This window comes from Saccoglossus kowalevskii, chromosome 7, assembly GCF_978046115.1.
Source record: "Saccoglossus kowalevskii chromosome 7, keSacKowa6.1, whole genome shotgun sequence".
In the NCBI taxonomy this organism is placed as follows: domain Eukaryota; kingdom Metazoa; phylum Hemichordata; class Enteropneusta; family Harrimaniidae; genus Saccoglossus; species Saccoglossus kowalevskii.
Window position 1 is genome coordinate 27,961,123 of NC_140647.1, and position 20,428 is coordinate 27,981,550.

The following is a 20,428-nucleotide window of genomic DNA, read 5'->3' on the forward strand; positions in this document are numbered from 1 at the left end:
GTATAAATTATAGTACTGTACATATAACGCTCGACAGGAATACAATATTTCAACGTAAAACGCAATTCTCAACCAGTCATCGCAGAATTAGGTCTTGGAAGTCACCATAACTCGGAATTTGGTGTCGTTCGGCACGACAGAGTCAAGTAACAATGTCAAAATTTCTGTGTTAAGTGTTATTGTAGGGCATGTTAGCTAGTGTTACTGCTGACTTTGAATCGCAAGTCGGTCAGACACGAATATTGCCGTTGACCCCAACTCAAACAAGGGAATCGCAACAAGAAACGACACAAAACAAGTTGTTATCAGAACTAAATATTGTATTCGTATAAATGTATATAGTGTGCTCACAAGGTATCACTGGATTGTACAGTATACAAGTTACATACAATAAAGTGCTATAATTTCAATATTGGTCAAATACAGCATACATACTATTACCGGCATTCACACTGCATTCAATTCGTTACAAACTAAGGTCAAGCATTCTGAACATTCCATGAATATATTATCTTAACACCAGACTACAGCTGGGTTTCACAACAACTCCAATTCAATTCAATTCAATTAATTAAACAGTGGCTGCAGAAACACCACAATAATCGCTACAACAAATAGTACTATATTTAAACAGTGGCTTCGGAAACAGCACAATATCTCAGGTCAATAGAAATATACAATTATACGGAATGCTTGCCCATTAAAGTAGTTGATCAAATACAATATACTGTCATGCAAATACAAATCATAAGGATTCAATATAATTACAAATATGTACGCAAACACTTTAGCTCAATTTGTGAATACAGTCAGTTCCATAATAAACACCTTCGGCTACGGTAACGTGGAAATACACTAACGCCAGAACGGCTACGTAGAAATACGTACTTGACACGGTGATGTCCACGCACCTTGCAATTCTCTGGTCATAGAGTTGAGGTAGTCAGTCGGCGATGTTCACGCACCTTATGGTTCAGCTGTTTAGTTGCAGTAGTCAGTCGGCGAACACGCCCTTGAAGTAATTGCTGAACTCAGCGGAGAACGGCATCGCAGAACTGCAGCATTGATAACGAACGTTGGAAGGCGTCTACAGTGTTCTGTACAGGGTGGAAATCAATGTCAAAAATATGTGCTTTAAAAATGTCCATATTTTGTGCTATTATTTATTTATTCATTAATTACTGACAATGACTCAGTATCCCATACAATCACTTTAAGTTTAAATAGTATTGCTTTAGTTTTCCCAACGACAATTACTCAGCATATTAGTGAACAACGCGAATAGAAAGAAATACATGTTGTTGATGACGATCAGCCTATCACATGTAAAAAGAAGTGAAATGATGGTGTCTTAAGAGGCAGTGGAACAATGAGACAACTTCGTCATGCTGAGAATCTAGTTAAACGATACTTGATGGGGAAACAAAACTCTGATGACAGAATTTGATCTTGATCTTGTAATACTAATTTAAAATGGAGAACATTTATTTGTCCCTTATGTAAACAATAAATCCATCAATTGAGTATTCTTGAGTTTTTAAAATACTGAGATATTTTGTTTATTAACCTTGATATCTCACGTAGATTAGTAAAAACACACATAATTTGCATATATGAACCAAACAGGGAGGGTGAGTTGAGGTTTCGAACTGTACCAATGCAACTTGAAAGATGTTCAATCTCGCAAAAATAAGTTCTTTTAGTCAGTTTTTCAATTCGTGTTCCATCATGGTGTAGTTCAATATTTTTCTGGAGGGGCATACTGAAAAAACAACATGCGTATAGTTGAATGCACAGCATAAATAATCAATTAAACTTCTCCATTGAAGTTAGAATATACACTTTCAATGCTTCGTCTTTTATTTTTTCATAGTGTACGGTCAGCTCATATCTACGACAAACACGGTCTACGTCACCATATGAATTAGTACGTTCACACTTTATTTCTTCTTCAATATAATTTAAATTATTAAAGTAGTTAAGTTTTAATTGTTCCTACACAAACTTGAAAAGCTATAATGATTGTATACAATTTACTGAAAATAAATGTACCCAGTAGCAGTGAAATTATTAAACATGTTAATTAACTATTTTAACAGAATTAAATTCAGAGAATGCTGATGGAAATTTCATGCCTGATAATTGTTTTTACCAATACCATCTTTGTTCAGATTAACATTGTATCACGTGGCTGAATGATATGCACCTTATGACATCTTATATTTTGATGGATAAAGGTTTGCTGATGTAAACGATGCCAAAAAATAATAACAAATGAAGTTTGATATGTTGAAAGAAGGTTAAAATAAAGACATGATAATATGTAAATAATGTACAAACGAAGGAACAATAATGCAGCAATCAAAATAAATATAACAATAAACAATAAGAAACGATGAAATAATCACCAAATAATTGAGAAATAATGACATCGGCATTTGAAATGTCACACAATAGACAAATGAAGTAAACTTGTCTCACTAATTACCAAATATTGATAGAATATTGTTGAAATAATCTAAAAAGATCAACAAATGATATAATAACGTTGAAATCATGAAATAATATGACAAAAATTCTAAATAATTATGTAATAAAGATATAACAATTCAGAAATGATTATGTAAACATGGTCAAACGATATAATAACGATAAAATTATAATAATATATTGTAATAATGAAATAAAAGTAAAAATATGATCGAGGATATGAGATGAAAAAAAAACAAAAAAACAATCATAACGAAATTTTAATCTCACGCCCATATGAATCATCATAAAATATTAATGGTGAGGTATATAATGTAAGCTTGTAAAAGTAATTTAAGAGTTTTGTAATCAAACAATAGATGCCCTGTGACCTGTAAACTGTACCCTGACTTTAAACCAGTATCCTGCCTTTTGATGCTGTCATACGAGAAATAACCTGTTGTGATGGATATTCCATCACACGTGTACAATAGGGCACCCTTTCGAAGGGCAATTTGTACCAGATGCTTACATCACGGGTTGTATTTTATCTCAATACGTCAACACTTATTTTGGTTAAAATCAGGGGGGGGGGTAATATTCTAAACATGAGAGTTTTCCTAGCCATCCAAATCACGCCAAATAACATTAAGTCTAAATATATATTGTATAATCACTGCACTACCAACCTGATCCAATGCCATAATCTATTCAATCCGCAATATGTGCTCACCTGCAAACAAAATAACAGTAAAACATTTTAGCATACAAACAATGTTGTCGACGACCAAAGTCAGAAACACGGACACTCGGACTGCATATGTTACCAAAGCCACATGTCAAAATAAATGTATTGATAAAATTATCTAAACAGAACCCGTAAATATTTTAGAATAAAATATAAAATAATTAACACCAGCAGAATAATTATGGCGCCACCTATGTTGTCCTAACAGGGCTTTTTTTTCTCTAACTTAATCCAAAAAAAAAATATGATTCAAACACGAGGATGAACCTTTATCAAACACATTGTGAATGTAGAAATGATGCAGGTAAATTACAAGCACAAACATGAGAACCAATTTACCTGTAATGCTGATATACGTTTCATTTTAGTTGTTTTGTGAAGGGCATTGTTAACATTCTTATATATAATACATAAGGTAGACTTTCGTGGTTTTCTGTTTACCACGTGTCATACTCCTCTGATGTTATTATGAGGAAACTTCAAAGTATTCACGAAGACAGTACAGCGGGAGTATCGACTGCCACGCAGCAGAGGTCGATGCGACGGCGTACTGTCTGAGTGCATATTTTGAGGTATCCTCGTAAAAACTTCATTATTATACATCTTTTCCTCCCAAGGATACATTATGGGAAGGACGGATTCCAAAAAGTTTAGAACAGTTCCAAAAGGACTTAAAAAGATAGAGGCTTGCATAATTTCAATGTTTTAAACGTGTGTATTGTTTTTTCACAATACTACAAGAAAAATATGTTATCAAAGACCCCTTGGCCAAATATAGATTGTCAACAGTAATATGGCGAACGGAGAAATGTAGTGTCAATGGTTTACTTAATATTGTATTGGGTAAGGACAAGCAAAACATGTAACTTAAGACCATCCCAATAACCTGGCTTTGTTCGGACACCATGCTACACCATTGCAGTGCGACAATGTAAGTAAAAACTGGTTGTTATTTTCAAACACGTTACTCAGCATATTGCATTCGTGCAGAGCACAATGTACATAACATCTTTAACATGTCCGTCCTTCGATACAAAACTAATATTTCATTATAATGAGAAAAGTAGCCACTGAAGTAATTACTCTTGAACTCACCTATACAGTTGACTAAATGTTAAACTCTCACGTGCTCTACTATGCAGGTAAAATTTTCTATACTCACTGCATTTAATTTCTATCTCGATTCACATAGGTCACGTCGCACGAGAAAGGTTAAATTCCTGAAGTGTAACGTCCTGCGTACAGATTTCTACGAAGTGATGACGAATAGGTTGGTGACTCTTTCACTTTCATGCCCAGTTTCACATAAAACGTTGTTCTAAACCCATACTATTCACACAAACCACCTTGCAGAGCGATCACGGAGCAACAATAAAAAACGTTTCAATAAAAATAAAAATAAAATAAAAATTGTTTTCTGTGAAATCCAGCCAATGGTTACTGCTTTTATAAACATACACTGATTTGAGAATAGATTCATTACATATAGATCACAAAGAGGTGAAAAATCATTAATATTATAATGAGCTGCACATATTCATTACGAATACTAAAAACAGCAAGCGTTAAACCAGGACTATGCATGGGTATTTTTACCAAAAACATTATATTAAACGAACACGTAATTATGTGTCGTTCTAAAAATGGAAATAATTGCTGTGTGTTCATGCACTTTCATAAAGATTACTCAGCAATAAACTAGCTGATTTTATTCATATTTAGGGATCACCAATTTAGATGGTAGGTTGCCGTGCCGTGGCATTTTTTCTAGTTAAATCCAAAAATGTATTGTTTATGAAAACAAAAATTAGGCCAAGGTTTCATAAATCATATTGCATGGACCAGATAGTTTCTTTACATGTGTTGTCTATGCAACGTTTGTTTCATAATTTGTGATGAATATTTGTTGTTGATTTTACAGTGACTCAAATGAGTTTGGTTGGGCGCTCGCTTAGATAGGACATTTACCCTGCTTATCTCACAGGGACCATAGTGTGGTTCATTTCGGCTCCGGTTAGGCCAAATAAATCATCTCAATATACAATTTAAATAATTATGTTTAAAACTATGTTTACAAATACTATCTAGTGGTTTGATTGGCCTTCTTCTTATGTGTTTTTGTCAAATTGGTTCCCTTATAAAACACCTTAAAATTTGAATGGTGAAGTATATAATATAATAATCACTGGACTAACACAAATGGTTGTCCGACTCGCAATACTACACTGTTCCAGTTCATTCCCACTATGTACAGCGCAGTCTATTGTAACCATAGTTATATGATTGAATCAAGTGTAAATATTCAACGAGCAAATAAGCGATCAGTAAACGTACATGTTCCTAATCGGGCATTGTTTCGAAAAATGTGAGGTAGTCAGGTGAATTGTCTTCTTCTAATAATTTGTTTGTAGAAATCTATCTGTTTTGATTTTGTAATTTATAAAGTACTGTAAATATAACGCTGGACAGGAATACAATGTTTCGCCGTAAAACGCAATTCTCAACCAGTCAGCGCAGAATTAGGTCATGAATTAACCATAACTCGAAATTTCGTGTTGTTAGGCACGACAGAGAGTCTAGTTTCACAGTCATGTGAAAATGTCAACATTTCTGTATGCAGTGTTGTTGTAGGGCATGATTCAGATAGCTAGAAACCCTCTTGATGCATAGAGCCGGCCGGGAACAGTTACTGGTGACGTTGTATAGTTTCAAAGGTTGACTTATAGTATTAGGAGCTGCTGCACTTGTTAATCTGGCGAATAGTTTAGTATGGTAGAAAGCGTGTACAGTCTTCTGTACAGGGTGAAAATCAATGTTGAAAATATGTGCTTTTGTGGTGTTTCTCGAAATAGTTGTACCTTAAAATAATATTCATGAGATCTGTCAGGTTATAACCTCGTTAAAGTTAGTACATTGTTCTTGTAGTGCTTTAGTTCGTTCTTATATAGTCCACAACCCATGTGTGACTGTACCAGCTATACCACAGCACTAAGTGTTCGTCGATCTTGGAAGGGCAATGCAACATACCCGCTGTAAACTGTGGATGACTTTCCCAGTGTTTCTGACATTAAGAAATGTTGGCCAAGTCTATGGATCCACACATACCAGTACGGGGATCTTTTGAACTTCATGTTAAGTGGATCCTCTCAATCATATATAACAATGTTGAACAAATCATATTTAGGTATTTCGAGGTATTTCGTTGTGTTTTAACAATTTCATCTGCTAGTTATTTAAGTAATAAATAGGTAAAACTTAAAATCATACTGAAATATTCACTTATACATTCATACATAGTCCCTATTCTTCTTTTTTTTATTTTATGACAATTTCGAGCAATGCGTGATATTCTTTTTGAAGTAATTTTTAAAACATTTCGAAATATCTCTGATTTGTTCAACATTGATATCAAAACAAACATACTTGTTTTGAAGTTGCAAAGTTGTGGCTATCAGTCATTTGTATGTGAGAATGGTGCTGCTTCTTGACAGATATCACAAATAAACGCAACTTTAATTACAAATGTGAGAACTACTCAGAATATCAATAGACAAACCCTCTGATACAATTGATGCACGTGGTGCACAACTTGTGAATTCAAGTGCAAGTACAATATAACCGCTTAAGATGATTACATTTTAGTTTTAGTATGTGACGTCACTTATACGTATCGTTTTCCTCTGTTATTAGCATGTTCGCCAGTTAATACACGTACTCTATTATTCTTAGAATAATATAACATAATAATACATCAAACAAGGACATGATAACAACGAGAACATACATGTTTGCCTCGTATATCTCGACCTTTATTTACGATGATATGTACAAGGTAAACAGAAAAGAAATACAAAACATTGTAAAAGTAATTAAACGTTACACGATCAACCAATTAAAAATCTAAAATTTTTCAAAAATTACATTTTAGTAGCGTTTGAATGTCTTGGAATATATTGGCCTAGCACCAGTCATATTAATACAAAATTAAACAAATACATCACTGTAAATAATTCGTAATGAGGACATACCATACTATACAGAAGTTACTGTTAACGAAAAGCACTCCGTTTAAGATGCCAAGAAATCATACATCATTCCAAGAATTGGGTTGCTTCTACATAAATTTAAAACTGAAGGCACCTACAATTCCACCTACAATGCTAGCACCGACTGCAGTGAATGCGGAGCGAACAAACTGTGAATGTGATTGGTTGACCATTTGGTGATCGATCACAGAAAGCAAGTGTGATATCAATGCTTCGCCGTTTTGGTAAATGATAGGCTGATTTTTTATATCCATGCACACATCCCGTAAATCATCGTAGCTAATGTAATTTGGCAAAATACTCAGAAATAATACAAGATAAATGCCTGCCAGCCCCCCTAAACACATCCCAATTACAATATGACGAGTATTCATTCTATCAAGCACAGAGTATGCGATACATTTGTGGAACGGCATCCCATATGAATCCAGTCTGACAATAAACTTGTTACGTCTATTACCAGAGATGAACATCACCAGCTTATCCTTATTCGCACATTCAATTTCGGCATTCTTCAATACCTAAAAGTATGAAAAACTAATTACATGACTCACATCAGGTAAACCATGATGAAACTCCAATTAAACTTAATATTGATCATTTTGTTTTTTGTGTTTTTTGTGCTTTTTGTGCTTTTTGCATGTGTGTGCGTGTGTGTGGTATCAACTTCATGACGACTTTAATTTAACTATAGATCTACCAAGTGACGGCCCTCACTATTCTCATAATTTATATTAATATTTAATTTATTAATATAATATTAATTGTACCATAACTCCCCCTTTACTAAACCTAAGGTTTGCAAATATTTCTATATTAAGTCACAGGGTATTCAACTTGTATTTAATTAAGCTTGAACTAAAACGCAATTTTATGTTGAATTGCATTGTAATTGAGTTTAATTAAACTCCAAGTAAAACGTAACTCCATATAGGAACGCAATTTAATCGTTTTTTTATGTTCAACCTTGCGACTTATATGTTCGCACAGTTGGTTAATAATTGTCAGTCAACATATACCATGATTCAACAACCTGGGCCCAGGTGTTAGGTCGTATGAACAGTTTAGTGTATACGTGTGTATATACGACTATGTGCTGCATTTGGGCTATATTGAATTTAGTTAAAAAACTGAAACCAAACAAATCCAACTTTGATGTAGTGTGTGAAAATTTAAAATATATACTTTGTTACCATGGCGACTATTTGATTACCTTTATGTTTGATTTTTTCACTATCTTCAAGGCTTCGTCTAACATTTTGTGATGATCATCAGTCAGTTGATATTTACGGCGAAGACAGTCTATATCAGCACAGGAGATAGTAGGTTTGCAATTCTCTTCAATCTGAAATACGAGCATAGATAGTAGTTAGTTTATAAAAAAAGTAAACCTGATAATTTAGGGCACATTTTGTCTGCACTGAAAATAACAGAACATCATTAAATTATAAGAACTAAATGACTACGAACACACAATGAACACTGACAGTTTATTGCACATAAACATACCTTATCACGTGATACAATTTATTATGTTAATGGACAAAATCTACTCACCACTTCACCCGAATGTGGGTATGAAAACTTTGGCATGAGCAACTCAAATTTAATATTTTTATTACCCAGGAAACAGTGTGACTGCTGAAATATATTCACAATATATCTGCTATCAGCACTGGTTAGGACATTATATACATGTATAGTTGTGTGGGTGGTAACGACAGTTTGTGTAGTGCACGTATCACTAAGACGGACATGAACATAACTTTTTGACTGACGTAGTTAGTTGTCTACCACATTACAGCACATAGGTACCATACCCACCATGATTCCTGCATGTTGTCCCATGTCATTACCCCCGAACACAGTAATTACATAATTATCCCATGTTATAATTGTAGATGTCACTCTTATGGTTGGCGTTTTTTATCTACGTAGCTTAAACTGTTCAAATATGTACCCACACAGTTACTGTGCTACTAACCGGACTAAGTGCCATACTCTTCCTAATCAACAAGTGGTTTCCTGCAAACAAAATAACAGTTGTAACAGAAATCAAGTTTGCAAACATTAATAACTAAATAAACTGAACAAAAATCAGTTAGGGAGAAAAACCTGCTTTGAGACCAAGATGCCTACATCATTGATATTTGCCGGTATTTATAAGAAGCCTTTTTAAAAAAACAAGCTCATGATACACAAGTAAATCAATTCAGAAAGCCTGTGTTAACCATCTATTTCAAATGTCATCCCAATGTGTCTATATTTAGTGTTGAGTTTGCAGAAGAATGCAAAATTATTTGTCTATCTCTAACCTTGAAAAACACAATAACACAATGGAAGTGGCTCACGCGGTAATACACTGGTCATTTGATGCCACAGATACAATGATATCAAATCCACGTCTAAAAGACAAGATTCCACCATGCAATAACAATTCTGAAGGCTCCAAGCCGATGCTCAAAAACAGGTGTTATAAAGGTAGGCCTGTAGGTTTCAACTACTATACAAGGGACAGATTAAACTTAGACTTACCTGTATGGATGTCGATTACAGACTCACAGTTGCCGTACTATTTGCTTTGATGTGTTCGCGATATTTTGTGTTTACATACAGACCCGTTACCTGGGCTAGGTTGTATTCTCGGAATATCAATGTCAGACCTGAGTATGCACACGTTCTACGAAGTGGTGACTGTTGTTTCCACGTCATAACCCTCACGCGTATCATAACGCGTTGCTACCTAACCCCTGCATACAAACGCAGACAACAGAGCGAACAGAAAGCAACATTGTAGAACAGTGCCTCGTTATTTAGGTGAGTACATGCGTGAATGGTAATTTGCTTTACTTGAAATTGCTTTTCAAAAAACGTCAATGAAATGAAAATTACTAAATATATACATATTCCATTCAGCGGGAATAGTATACAAATTAAAAAAGTCAGTTCAACAAGTTGTCAGGTAGATCGAAATATAATTTAGAACTTATTTTACTCACTAAAAACAAAGTAGTCGTATTTCAACATTGTTTCATTGTATTTTGCTGTCTTCTTAGGTAGGGAAAAATTAACCCTTAAACTAATACCTGTGTATACACACTGATTTCTACGAAGTAGTGACTGTTGTTTTCATGTCCACGTAATAGAACGCGTTGCTATGTAACTTCTATATACAAACTGAGGCAACAGCGCAAACAGAAAGCAACATTGAAGAACAGCGCCTAGATATTTAGTAGAGTACAAGTGTGAAAAGAAATTTGTTTTACTTAAAACCGCAATTGCTTTTCGAAAAAAACGTCAATGAAAGGAAAACTACTAAATATATACACATGCCTTTCAGTGATAATTAATTAAAAGCTAAATAGCTAAGTCAGTTCAACAAGTGGGTAGGTATACCTACGTCATTCTAGTACTTTACCCACAGAAAACAATGTTCTGGCATTGCATATTGCTACTTTTTGTTCTTAACCGCTCAATCGAATCAGGTCTAGATCATCAGAAACTATTTTTAGATAAAATTGTGTGCCCTCTGGTGCCATATATATTGAATTTTAGTAACAGCTGATAGGATATTTGCATATGTGGCCATATCATTTAAATACGTATAAAGATGGCAGAGCAATATTTTAATCAAAATCGGCAAGTAAGACGTCATACACAAATCTTTACTGGGACAGCAAGCCATGTGACGGCACAATGCCACTTTCCCGGGATACGAAGATACTGCGTTTTGCATGCGCGCGCATACTGGATCCGGAGTGTAACATGAACATGCATGCGTGCAACACCAAGATAACAGGTGTTGCCACAGCTATGCTCGGGGTCACAATCCGATAGGGTTGGGCTCCAACATGGCTCCTACCTGTTAAGTCGTCCTTTCAAGTTTTTGTCGCATGATTTCCATTTTTCCATTTTTCTGTTACACCAATTTCGGACAATCTCATAAGTTTGCATACCCGCAAGAAGAACAAGGTGGTTAGCTATAGTAGTCTGAGGTGCAAGTCAGAACGCCAAATTGAACTGGAATACAGGGCAGGCTAAATAGCAAATACCTCACAATGCAAAGTTCACAATTTTCATAGATGAAAAAAATCAAGAAATAAATAACAAGGCATAGGAAGTCCGTATATTCAAAACGCATTTTCATGAAGTAACTCATACTTCAAACAATGATTCCAAAGAACTAGCAAAAAACACATAATACACAAAGCAGAAAGTGACTGGCATTGTTTGAAATAGTATTACATATAATCTCTACTTAAACAATACATAACAAATTATGGCAGGAATATGATGATTATATTCCATTTGATAATCAGGGACTTCCGGTATTCATTGAAACAACATGTGGTGGTATATGCAAAATGACATGAAAGATTAATTTAATTTCGATGTATTGACCAGATGAAAGTTTCATATAATAATAATTACAAGTCGATGCGGTATTTGAATAGGATGAATAGGATGTCTAACTTAGAGGATAAAATAGGATATTGAACATCTCTTAAAACTACAATGATAATATCGGTGAAAAAAAAAAAAAAAAAAAGATTCAGTGATGACAACATTTCATAGAATTTTATTAGACGATAATTTTCCAATAATGATTGATATTGTGATTGTGCGCCGCATGTGCGAACAGGATGTGAAACGGAGCCTAATAAGTTGCACATTGGCAAATTTGAAACGTTTTCAACCAAAAATCTTAAAACCGATTCACTTCACATCGATGTGATATATCATCAAAATAAGGTGTTATAATACCTCATCCTCATTACCATACGAAAGATGGTATATAACTGTGTCGTCTGCAATATTTCATATGAAAAGTACAACCGTGGAAGCGGGTAGGAATCAATACACATAATACTAACTATCATTATACACAAGACCCCCATTTCTTCACCCGACAAACCGATTGTTTTGGGACACGACAAAAACGCAAAAATAATATATCAAAAACGTTGTTCTGCATACTACGTTGTTCAAATTAAGCAATTTGTTCATACATATATGGAATAGTACGAGTACGAGTTTCACGTTTACCTAATAACCTTTTTTCGGCAATTACCTTACACCTGAATGTTCAACAACTGTGTATAATAAATGGTTATATTGCCGGTGACGCATCACCCAACCAATGAGTTCTTTTTTAGTGTGAAAGTTATTGTTTTAATGATGAAAGTGACAGCAACCAGCGAGACATAGGCGCATTTCCTGATGACGGCAAAGAAGTATATGGATGTCCATTTTACTGTTAATACGATTAGAAAGCTGTCCCATCCTTGTTTTCTATTTTAAATTATTTATGTTAACACTCAACAGGAAGTCGGCATTGTGTGATATCAATTTAAAATGCACATACCATCATGGTTACTAAAAACAGTATAAATGTTCACGCTTCAAGAAGTACAGGCTAAGATTCAAGCTAATGTTTATATGTCTGCATATCGCAAAGAACGAATTGCGTTGACGCAAGGGAAGAAATCAGTGGTTAACACAAGCTAAGGAATTCCAAAACGTGTTAAGAATAAAACAAATCGTCAGTCATTTTAACTATGATTACTCAACACGGTAGCTAGAATGTTAAACATGTTAGTTCCACAGTTATAAAACAAAACCAAAGGAAATTCAGAAAATGCAGATTGCAGAATAACAGGAAGTAGCACGGTTATCGTGTACGCACACTTCGTTAGTCCGTGCTAAGTATCTGTGTCGGGTCTTGAAACGGGACAGATTTAATTCGTACTTGGCGTTTCTTAGACCGTTGTAAACGTCCACGCACGTTATGGGTTGCTTTTTTGTTACATTATTGGTTGTTAGTAGTTACATTATCAATTGTTATTACAATATCAGTTAAATCCTGTTACATTATCGGTAATTATCACATTATCGGGTCCAACAAGTACAGCAGCTAAGAGTGTTTTGAAGAAAAGTAAATATAACCTCCTTACACCTGCTTTGATTACTCTTCACTGGCTTCCAGTGAGGGAGCGGATTATATACTATATTATTATTGTTGGTATACAAGGCCTTCTATGGCCAGTCCTCCAAATATATTACCGAAATGTTTCATCACATGTCACCTTGTACAGCCTAAGGTCATCTTCAAACTTTATTGCAGTTCCAATGTCGAGTTAAGTGACAATCGACGTAACGTTTGCCGTGTGGGGGACCAGATCATATTTGTGGAACGTCCTACCAAATCATATGAACAAATACAAGAATATTAATGAAAGTACATTTGAAAAAACGTAAAATTTGTCATGCGCTTTTGATCAGTTATTACTGTAAATAACGCATCACAAGCAAATCAACTATTATTATTATTATTATTATTATTATTATTATTATTATTATTATATCACAGTTTCTCAATGGATCCTACAGAGAACATTAATGCATGGAAACATAAATTGGTTGGACTGCCGTTAAATGATATAGACCAGATTGTGAAAACACTGCTTGTTAATGGCCTCACAGTTTGGGAAGTGCATAGATTAATTGAACAATATGGAACTGATAATATGCATCGTTTATTAGAACTAATTGATTTTAGCGATGGTCTAGTGCGGTCACATATAATAGGACGTATTGAGGTACGTTATTACAATGAGAAAGTAAATAATATATTATTATTTTGAATTATTATTAATAACCTATTTTGCAAAACTTATATACATATTATGAAGTTAGACGTTACATAATTTCATATTTGGAATCATCTATTACATATGTTAACTATGAATGGATGATCTGTTTCATGAATTATATGCTAATCACTAATTCATTAGGGTTAATTGTTTCTAATATCAACAGAACAATTATAATTATAATGCTAACTACCTATGTTTGTACTTTGTTTGATTTGGATCGTGTTTTGGCCATGCTCCTGTTTATAATCACGAGTCACATTCTGTACCCCAAACCCTGTGGAAGTCGAAGGTCAACGTACATTTGAGCTGGGTCCAGTTTAGCGCTTAAATACCCTAAACATATATTGTCATGCACTTCTGTATATTCTCTTTATTATAATGGTGTGAAAGCTAAATAATGATTTTTCCTGTGATTCTTTTGACTGGGCCGAATTCACTGAAACTTAGCAGGCAGGTCAGACCTCCACTCTAGGTGATAAAATCTAAAAGGATATCCTGGTCCTCAGTTGCTATGGCAACATCCCAAAACTGATTATTGAATACTTTCGGGAATGCTAGTCTTGTTATAGCAGAGTTAAAATGCTTTTTATTTTGGCTAAGTTGCCGCCAACGAGCGAGACAGGTGCTGACATTGTTACACTGTAACAACATTTGTCACAACGCAACTTTGAACTGTAAATGTTCCGTTCAATAAAAAAAAATACAATCGCAAAACGGTCGAAAATAAAAAGGTTGTCATCTTATTGAAATCTAGGTTAAACGGTCAACTTTCATGAATATAATAACGATAAAGCTTATTGAGTGAGGTGACTTCCGAAGACTGAATGTTCTTTGCAAACTTACGCCTACCGACCGTTGTTTTATTAATATTCAGGTGTTTCAATGTCGATGTTCTTTACTGTTTCCAGTCCCGATTTTATAGGCTGAACACGTGAAAATATGGAAATATGGTTTACCATGGTAGATATCTAATTGCACACATGTGGTCAGAATAAAACGTAAACAATATCACAGAAACAAGCAGAACAAATGTTAACATAATTGTATTGTATAAGTTAATTTATGATCAATTAACACATGTAATTAGTGAGACTCGTATGTTTGTTCTGTAAAACGCTCAAGTTAGTGGTTGGCGCTGATTTTATTTAACACAATTATTGGTCCCTTTTGTTGATTAGTATTTGCAACACAGCAACTTGAATGAATTAATGAGTTACTGCTAACAATTGACATTATACATAATATAATATAATGAATTAAGGTTTTTAATAAACGTGATCATATTTTGAATATAAAATTACTATTACAATCATACTATTACCAAAGTCAATGTTTTCTTTTGGTTGATTCTAAACGGTGAGGCCTTAAATGCCTGTTTTTTGCGTACAGTTAAGTGTCATAAAATGGTAACACAATTTTTAGCAATATATTTTTCAATCAGGTACCTTGGTTGGACTTCTGATAGATTTTATCGTTTTTGACATTATTTTCAAATTCCTATTTTTAGAAAATATTGTTGGTAAATAATGCATACATTCCTAAATACTGCCAGCTCAATAAGTAACAAATGTGACCCCTGTTAGATCTTAACAACAATATAATTTCGACCTAATTGAAATCAGCCAGCTCAATTGTTTTGATATTTGATATGAAGGTAATGAGACTGGCCTTCTGACGATATTTCAATCCTCTTTCTTTAGTCAATTCTTTTGTCATGTTAGGTAATGAAAAAGTGAATATTCCACACTGTGGCTCTTTCCGCTGGACTTATTGTTATGTTTGCCTTTACATTCCTTTAAACGTTTTGTAATTAAATTCAATTTTCTAAGTTTCATTGTTAGCAAACAAAAATAGAATCTGTTGATGGTGAATATGGATGTCAATTTGAAGATTTATAAGGCATTATTTAATGTTGAATGATTTCAATTCATTAGTGATTGAATAATATGTTTTGCCACAACACATTAATTAAGCAGGGAGTTGACATTGTAGTAATTTTAATGTTCTCTCATTTTATTTGTTATAGTTACAATGTCTGAAAATTGAATGCAAACCTTCAATTAGTGTCAGTGATATTGAGTATGTTATAAGAGAAAGGCACATATACTTACATCCTGAAGACAGAAAACTGTTGCAGGCAGTAGTAACAAGTATAATTAAAGAGGTTCCATCAGAAGTGAGTATGATTTGATACCGACAGTAACAGTGAGTTGAGAACCAAATCATCCTCCTCGATTAACCATTCAGCATATCGATGAATCAGATACATGTATATGTATAGTTCTAAAATAACCGACAAAATAAAAGTCAAACATATTAATCTTTTCCATGTCAGACATTTGAATTAACATTTTTTTTACCTTTCAAAATTCTCAATTACCAAGGTAGCAATTCCCACTGCTTGATGAGTAGGTCAGTCATGTAATTTTCCTAAGAAGATGCTTTGTTCATACATACATACTACATTCATGAAAAATAACAAGTTCTTCAGTCAAAGCACTCAAAAGAAACAAATTCCCTAATTTGTTTTCATTTTTGCAAAAAAAAAATCAAAAATACGGCAAAATAATTATTTAGTTTTTGTATGGTTTGTGGTCAGGGATGGTACGAGAGATAGCCAGCAATTAATTCACTGCTACAGAGACAAATATTATTTTAAACACCATAATCACAAGATTGTGCATGTGGATTATTTAATTGTAGCTTGTCCTATTGATAATTAAACCAAAATAGTCAAAGTACCAATTAATGAATTGTTTAATTCCATTCAGGGACTAAACAGGTAATCACTTAATTCTGATTGGCGTCAGTTACTACAGTGCAAGCCAATATGATTAATAGTGTTGTATTTCATATGACATTCATAGCTAAAGTATTAAATATCTCTCGGCTATATGCATGGATGTCTATATATTGAGTTATATATACTCTGTGTAACTACGTACTATTTTAGCGAGTTTTATATGGACATGCAGTTTCTTTACACTGTTGAAAATCTGTTGACATTCGATATGTTGGAAATTTTTGTTTTTACCATAACTAGTAATCCTGCTCTCAGCAGCAATCTCACTCACATTTATTTGTATACAATCAGAACAGCAATAACATAATCATTTATTTTTCAGGCATTATCAAGTGCAGAAATAATGTGTGAAAGTGACAGAATCTTTATTGTCTTCTATTGTGGAAACAAAGACAATACCTACAGAGTGAAGCGGGAAGAAGGAAAAAATAAATTGGTAGTTGAGAGAGGGAAAAAAATTGATTCGAATATGTCTCCAAGAAAGGCTGCTTTAATTGGTGGCTGTACTGGAATTGTAGCAGGCGCTGCAGTGGGTTGTCTTCTTGGTGGGCCTGTTGGTTTAGCAATTGGACTCACAAAGGGAGCTATGGTTGGTGGTGCTATCGGAGGTGGTGCTGGCGCATGTATAGGAGCTACAGTTACACAAGAAAATACCACAGGAAAAATATGCATGGGTTCTTGTACAGGCGCGGCAGCTGGTGCACTTGCTGGTGTCATAGTAGCTGGGCCACCTGGTTTAGCAGTTGGAGCAGCAGCAGGAGGTGTCGCTGGATTAGCTGTGGGATGTACACTTGTACCTGAATCTGCTGCTGGGAGAATTCCCATTGGTACATCAGCAGGTGTTGTAGCTGGAGCGATAATTGGTGGGATTGTAGCCGGCCCAATTGGTGCAACAGTTGGGGCCATGAAAGCAGGGGCATATGGTGCTGCTGTTGGTGGAGTTTCTGGACTTTGTTTAGGAGCTACATCATCAGTTGAATCTAAAACCATGAAAATTGGCATTGGTATGGCCACAGGCGTTGTGGGTGGTGCAGTTATAGGTGGTGCCATAGGTGGGCCAATGGGCATGGCACTTGGAGCTAAAGAAGGTGCTGCAGTGGGAGCAGCAATGGGAGGTGTGATTAGTGGAAGTTTAGGAGCTGCCCAGAGTGCAATGAAAAGTTCGCAGACAAGTAGTAAAATGATTGAAGATGAATAATATATTATAATGTAATTTTCCTTTTCAACGAAGTTCTAACAAACAATATAGACTGTAAACGGAATATAGTCAGAAGAATAAATCACCAATGGTTATGGTATATTCAATTGGCATAATCAAAGAATGAACAGAACATTTGAATGTTTGGTTAAAAAATGTTAATTTTAAAAATACAAAATGGAATAACTGAATACATAACTTACATTGCTGGTTGATTTAGTATATTAAGTTCATTTAAAAAAATGGTTCAATACCTCAAGATATTTGTACAATATCATGGAATTAAGGTAGAGATGCAGTTTACCTGACAGGTATTATAATTAGGGACTTAAGAAACCAAGATGACCTCCCCTGTCCACAAAACTATATATTTTCGGAAAGCTTATTGTATGAATTTTAAAGTTTTGTTAGTATTTTATTTTTATGGTCACTGTAGTTTGAAATATGCCCATTTTTGTTCAAAAGTGATTTAAAAAAAAATAGCTTCTAAACCATGCTTCTGTTTCCTGTCAAAATTGGTTCATGGGTACATCTGTTTACTATGTGCTTCATATATAGTAGCAAAGTACTAAATATGAGAGCATTTTACTCGGTGGTTCTGGAGAAGTTCTTTTTAAGTGTTTTTTGCCGTTTTTAGGAAAAACAAAATCGCGGGAAAAGTCATGTGACCGCTAAAGTTTTTATTGCTGATATCTATTACACATGAATAGTACTATATACCATATAAAAATCTAGATGCCTAGACCCTCAGAAAGTGGTCAAACAGCCACTTCCGGTTTTATTTCAATCCAATATGGCTGCCAAACTAATTGGCCAATCAAAATTCTGAAAGCATTTTGCACCAATTCATATTAGAAACTATCAGTATAGAACATTTTCAGACTATTCAGTTCAGTGGTTTTCTCAAACGGCTTGACGAAAAAAGTTACGGAAGAAAGAAGAAAGAAGAAAGAAAGAAGATTTTGATTTTTAACAAACCTTTATTTATCATGACATTGTTCAATAAAAATTACATGCTCTATATACAATTGCTAAAAATTACAATACAAATTGTTTATTAAAACAAATTACATCATTATTTTAAAGTATAGGCTTGCGATGTAAAAGGTGACATATGCTAAAAAAAATGTTCGCACTAATTAATACGCATTTGTAAGAATGATGATTGGAGTTGAAAAATATCAAACGTTATGTAATTAAACATTTATTTGTAAATTATCACCCACACACTCACATAAAGCGTTGTTGGGTGACCATATGGCAGTGAATCCTTCCATGTTGCATCTTTGCTTGAAGTAATCAAATTCCATCCATAATCTTGATGATAAGCGTTGTTTGAAGATCATCAGTGAATCCGTAGAGCCTTGCTGTTGCCTTCTGTTACGTCTGCTGATATGCATTGCCAGTTTTGCAATAGCAGCTCCAATACAAAGTAGCCTATGTGACTCACGAGAAGGAAAGTTGTGTGCTTTGTATTTTGGAAGTAAAGTAAACCACCACGGAGGTATGGGAGTGTCGACGTTTACCAAGCGTGACGCTATAGTATAGAATGAATGAAGAATGTGGCTGCTACCTTTACATTCATAGAAGATGTGTTGAAGTGAGTCGTGTTCATCACACAATGAACATGAGCTGTTGCCACTATAGTTAGCATTGAATAAAAAGTTGCCAGTTGTGTAAGCTCCATGCATTATTCTCCACTGTAGGTCTCCTTCCCTTTTAGTGGAGGGCGCAGCTTAGCAAGCTTTGAAATTAAGCTTTGTATCACCATTGAGACCCATTATATCCCGCCACACTGTATCAAGTCTGGAAATTGTATAATGTGTTGTAGATTAACTATGTACTTGTAAAGGTCGCCCTTCTCAAATTTATAAAGCGGTTGGTTCAGGCTTTCAGACTCGTGCAGCTCAAAGCTTTACCTGACGAGGCATGGAAGTCTTTTTTTTATTTGTAAGGTAAGTATCTATAACTTGTTTTCACTTGTCAGGTATGGCATCAAGCAGTGCTTTCAGAGAGAAAAAAGTGAGCCTCTGCGACCGATTATTAAGAATTACATGTTGCTGGTTGCTAGTATACCAAGTCTTGTTTGTGTGGTCGATAAGGTCACCTATTGTGGTGATGCCTGATTTTATGTAATCTTCAAATTGAATTGTGGATTATAAAAACCATCTTTCCTAATCTTATTGAGCGAGTTCCAATATTTTAAGATTCCTGTATGAAATGAAGGAATGCATAAAGACGTACAGTCAATATTGGTAACAAGAAGTTGTTTGCCGTAGGACAGACACCCAACTTTTTTGAAGAAGTAGTCAATAAAAGTAAATGATGGATGGTCATAGTCTGCGTACAGGTAGCGTCGGATTAACTGAAATCTCATGGCCTTGATCCTAGATGTTAGGTGAATCAGATTTTGACCTTCTTTCTCTAGAGGTATGTATACAATTTCAGATGGAATCCAGTGGCGGCCTTGCCAGAGGAAGTCAAGAAACAGTTTTTCCAAGTCTCTGA

The 20,428-nt window shown here is 34.5% G+C and overlaps 2 protein-coding genes and 1 long non-coding RNA gene across 4 annotated transcripts; 1 reads left to right on the top strand and 2 right to left on the bottom strand.

Annotated features, from left to right (window-relative positions):
* Positions 1-299: 299 nt before the first annotated feature.
* Positions 300-4,370, bottom strand: LOC146740903 (uncharacterized). Its single transcript, XR_014930007.1, has 3 exons — positions 4,313-4,370; positions 3,159-3,202; positions 300-1,097 (listed from the first exon to the last, which is right to left on the bottom strand). It is a non-coding gene; the product is annotated as an uncharacterized LOC146740903 (long non-coding RNA).
* Positions 4,371-7,004: 2,634 nt separating this feature from the next.
* On the bottom strand, positions 7,005-9,918 carry LOC146740904 (uncharacterized). 2 transcript variants are annotated; one of them, XM_085501729.1, is made up of 4 exons: positions 9,799-9,918; positions 9,248-9,288; positions 8,477-8,608; positions 7,005-7,784 (listed from the first exon to the last, which is right to left on the bottom strand). In XM_085501729.1, exons 2-4 carry the CDS (start codon positions 9,260-9,262, stop codon positions 7,332-7,334), a joined length of 600 nt encoding a protein of 199 aa, XP_085357855.1. In that variant the 5' UTR covers positions 9,263-9,288; positions 9,799-9,918; the 3' UTR covers positions 7,005-7,331. The 2 variants fall into 2 exon arrangements, with proteins under 2 accessions (XP_085357855.1, XP_085357854.1); XM_085501728.1 differs by having other exon boundaries at positions 9,088-9,288.
* A 73-nt stretch (positions 9,919-9,991) lies between these two features.
* On the top strand, positions 9,992-19,600 carry LOC146740905 (uncharacterized). Its single transcript, XM_085501730.1, has 4 exons — positions 9,992-10,080; positions 13,634-13,862; positions 15,946-16,095; positions 17,045-19,600. The coding sequence occupies exons 2-4, from the start codon at positions 13,641-13,643 to the stop codon at positions 17,918-17,920; spliced, it is 1,248 nt and encodes a 415-aa protein (XP_085357856.1). The 5' UTR covers positions 9,992-10,080; positions 13,634-13,640; the 3' UTR covers positions 17,921-19,600.
* The last annotated feature ends 828 nt before the right edge of the window (positions 19,601-20,428 follow it).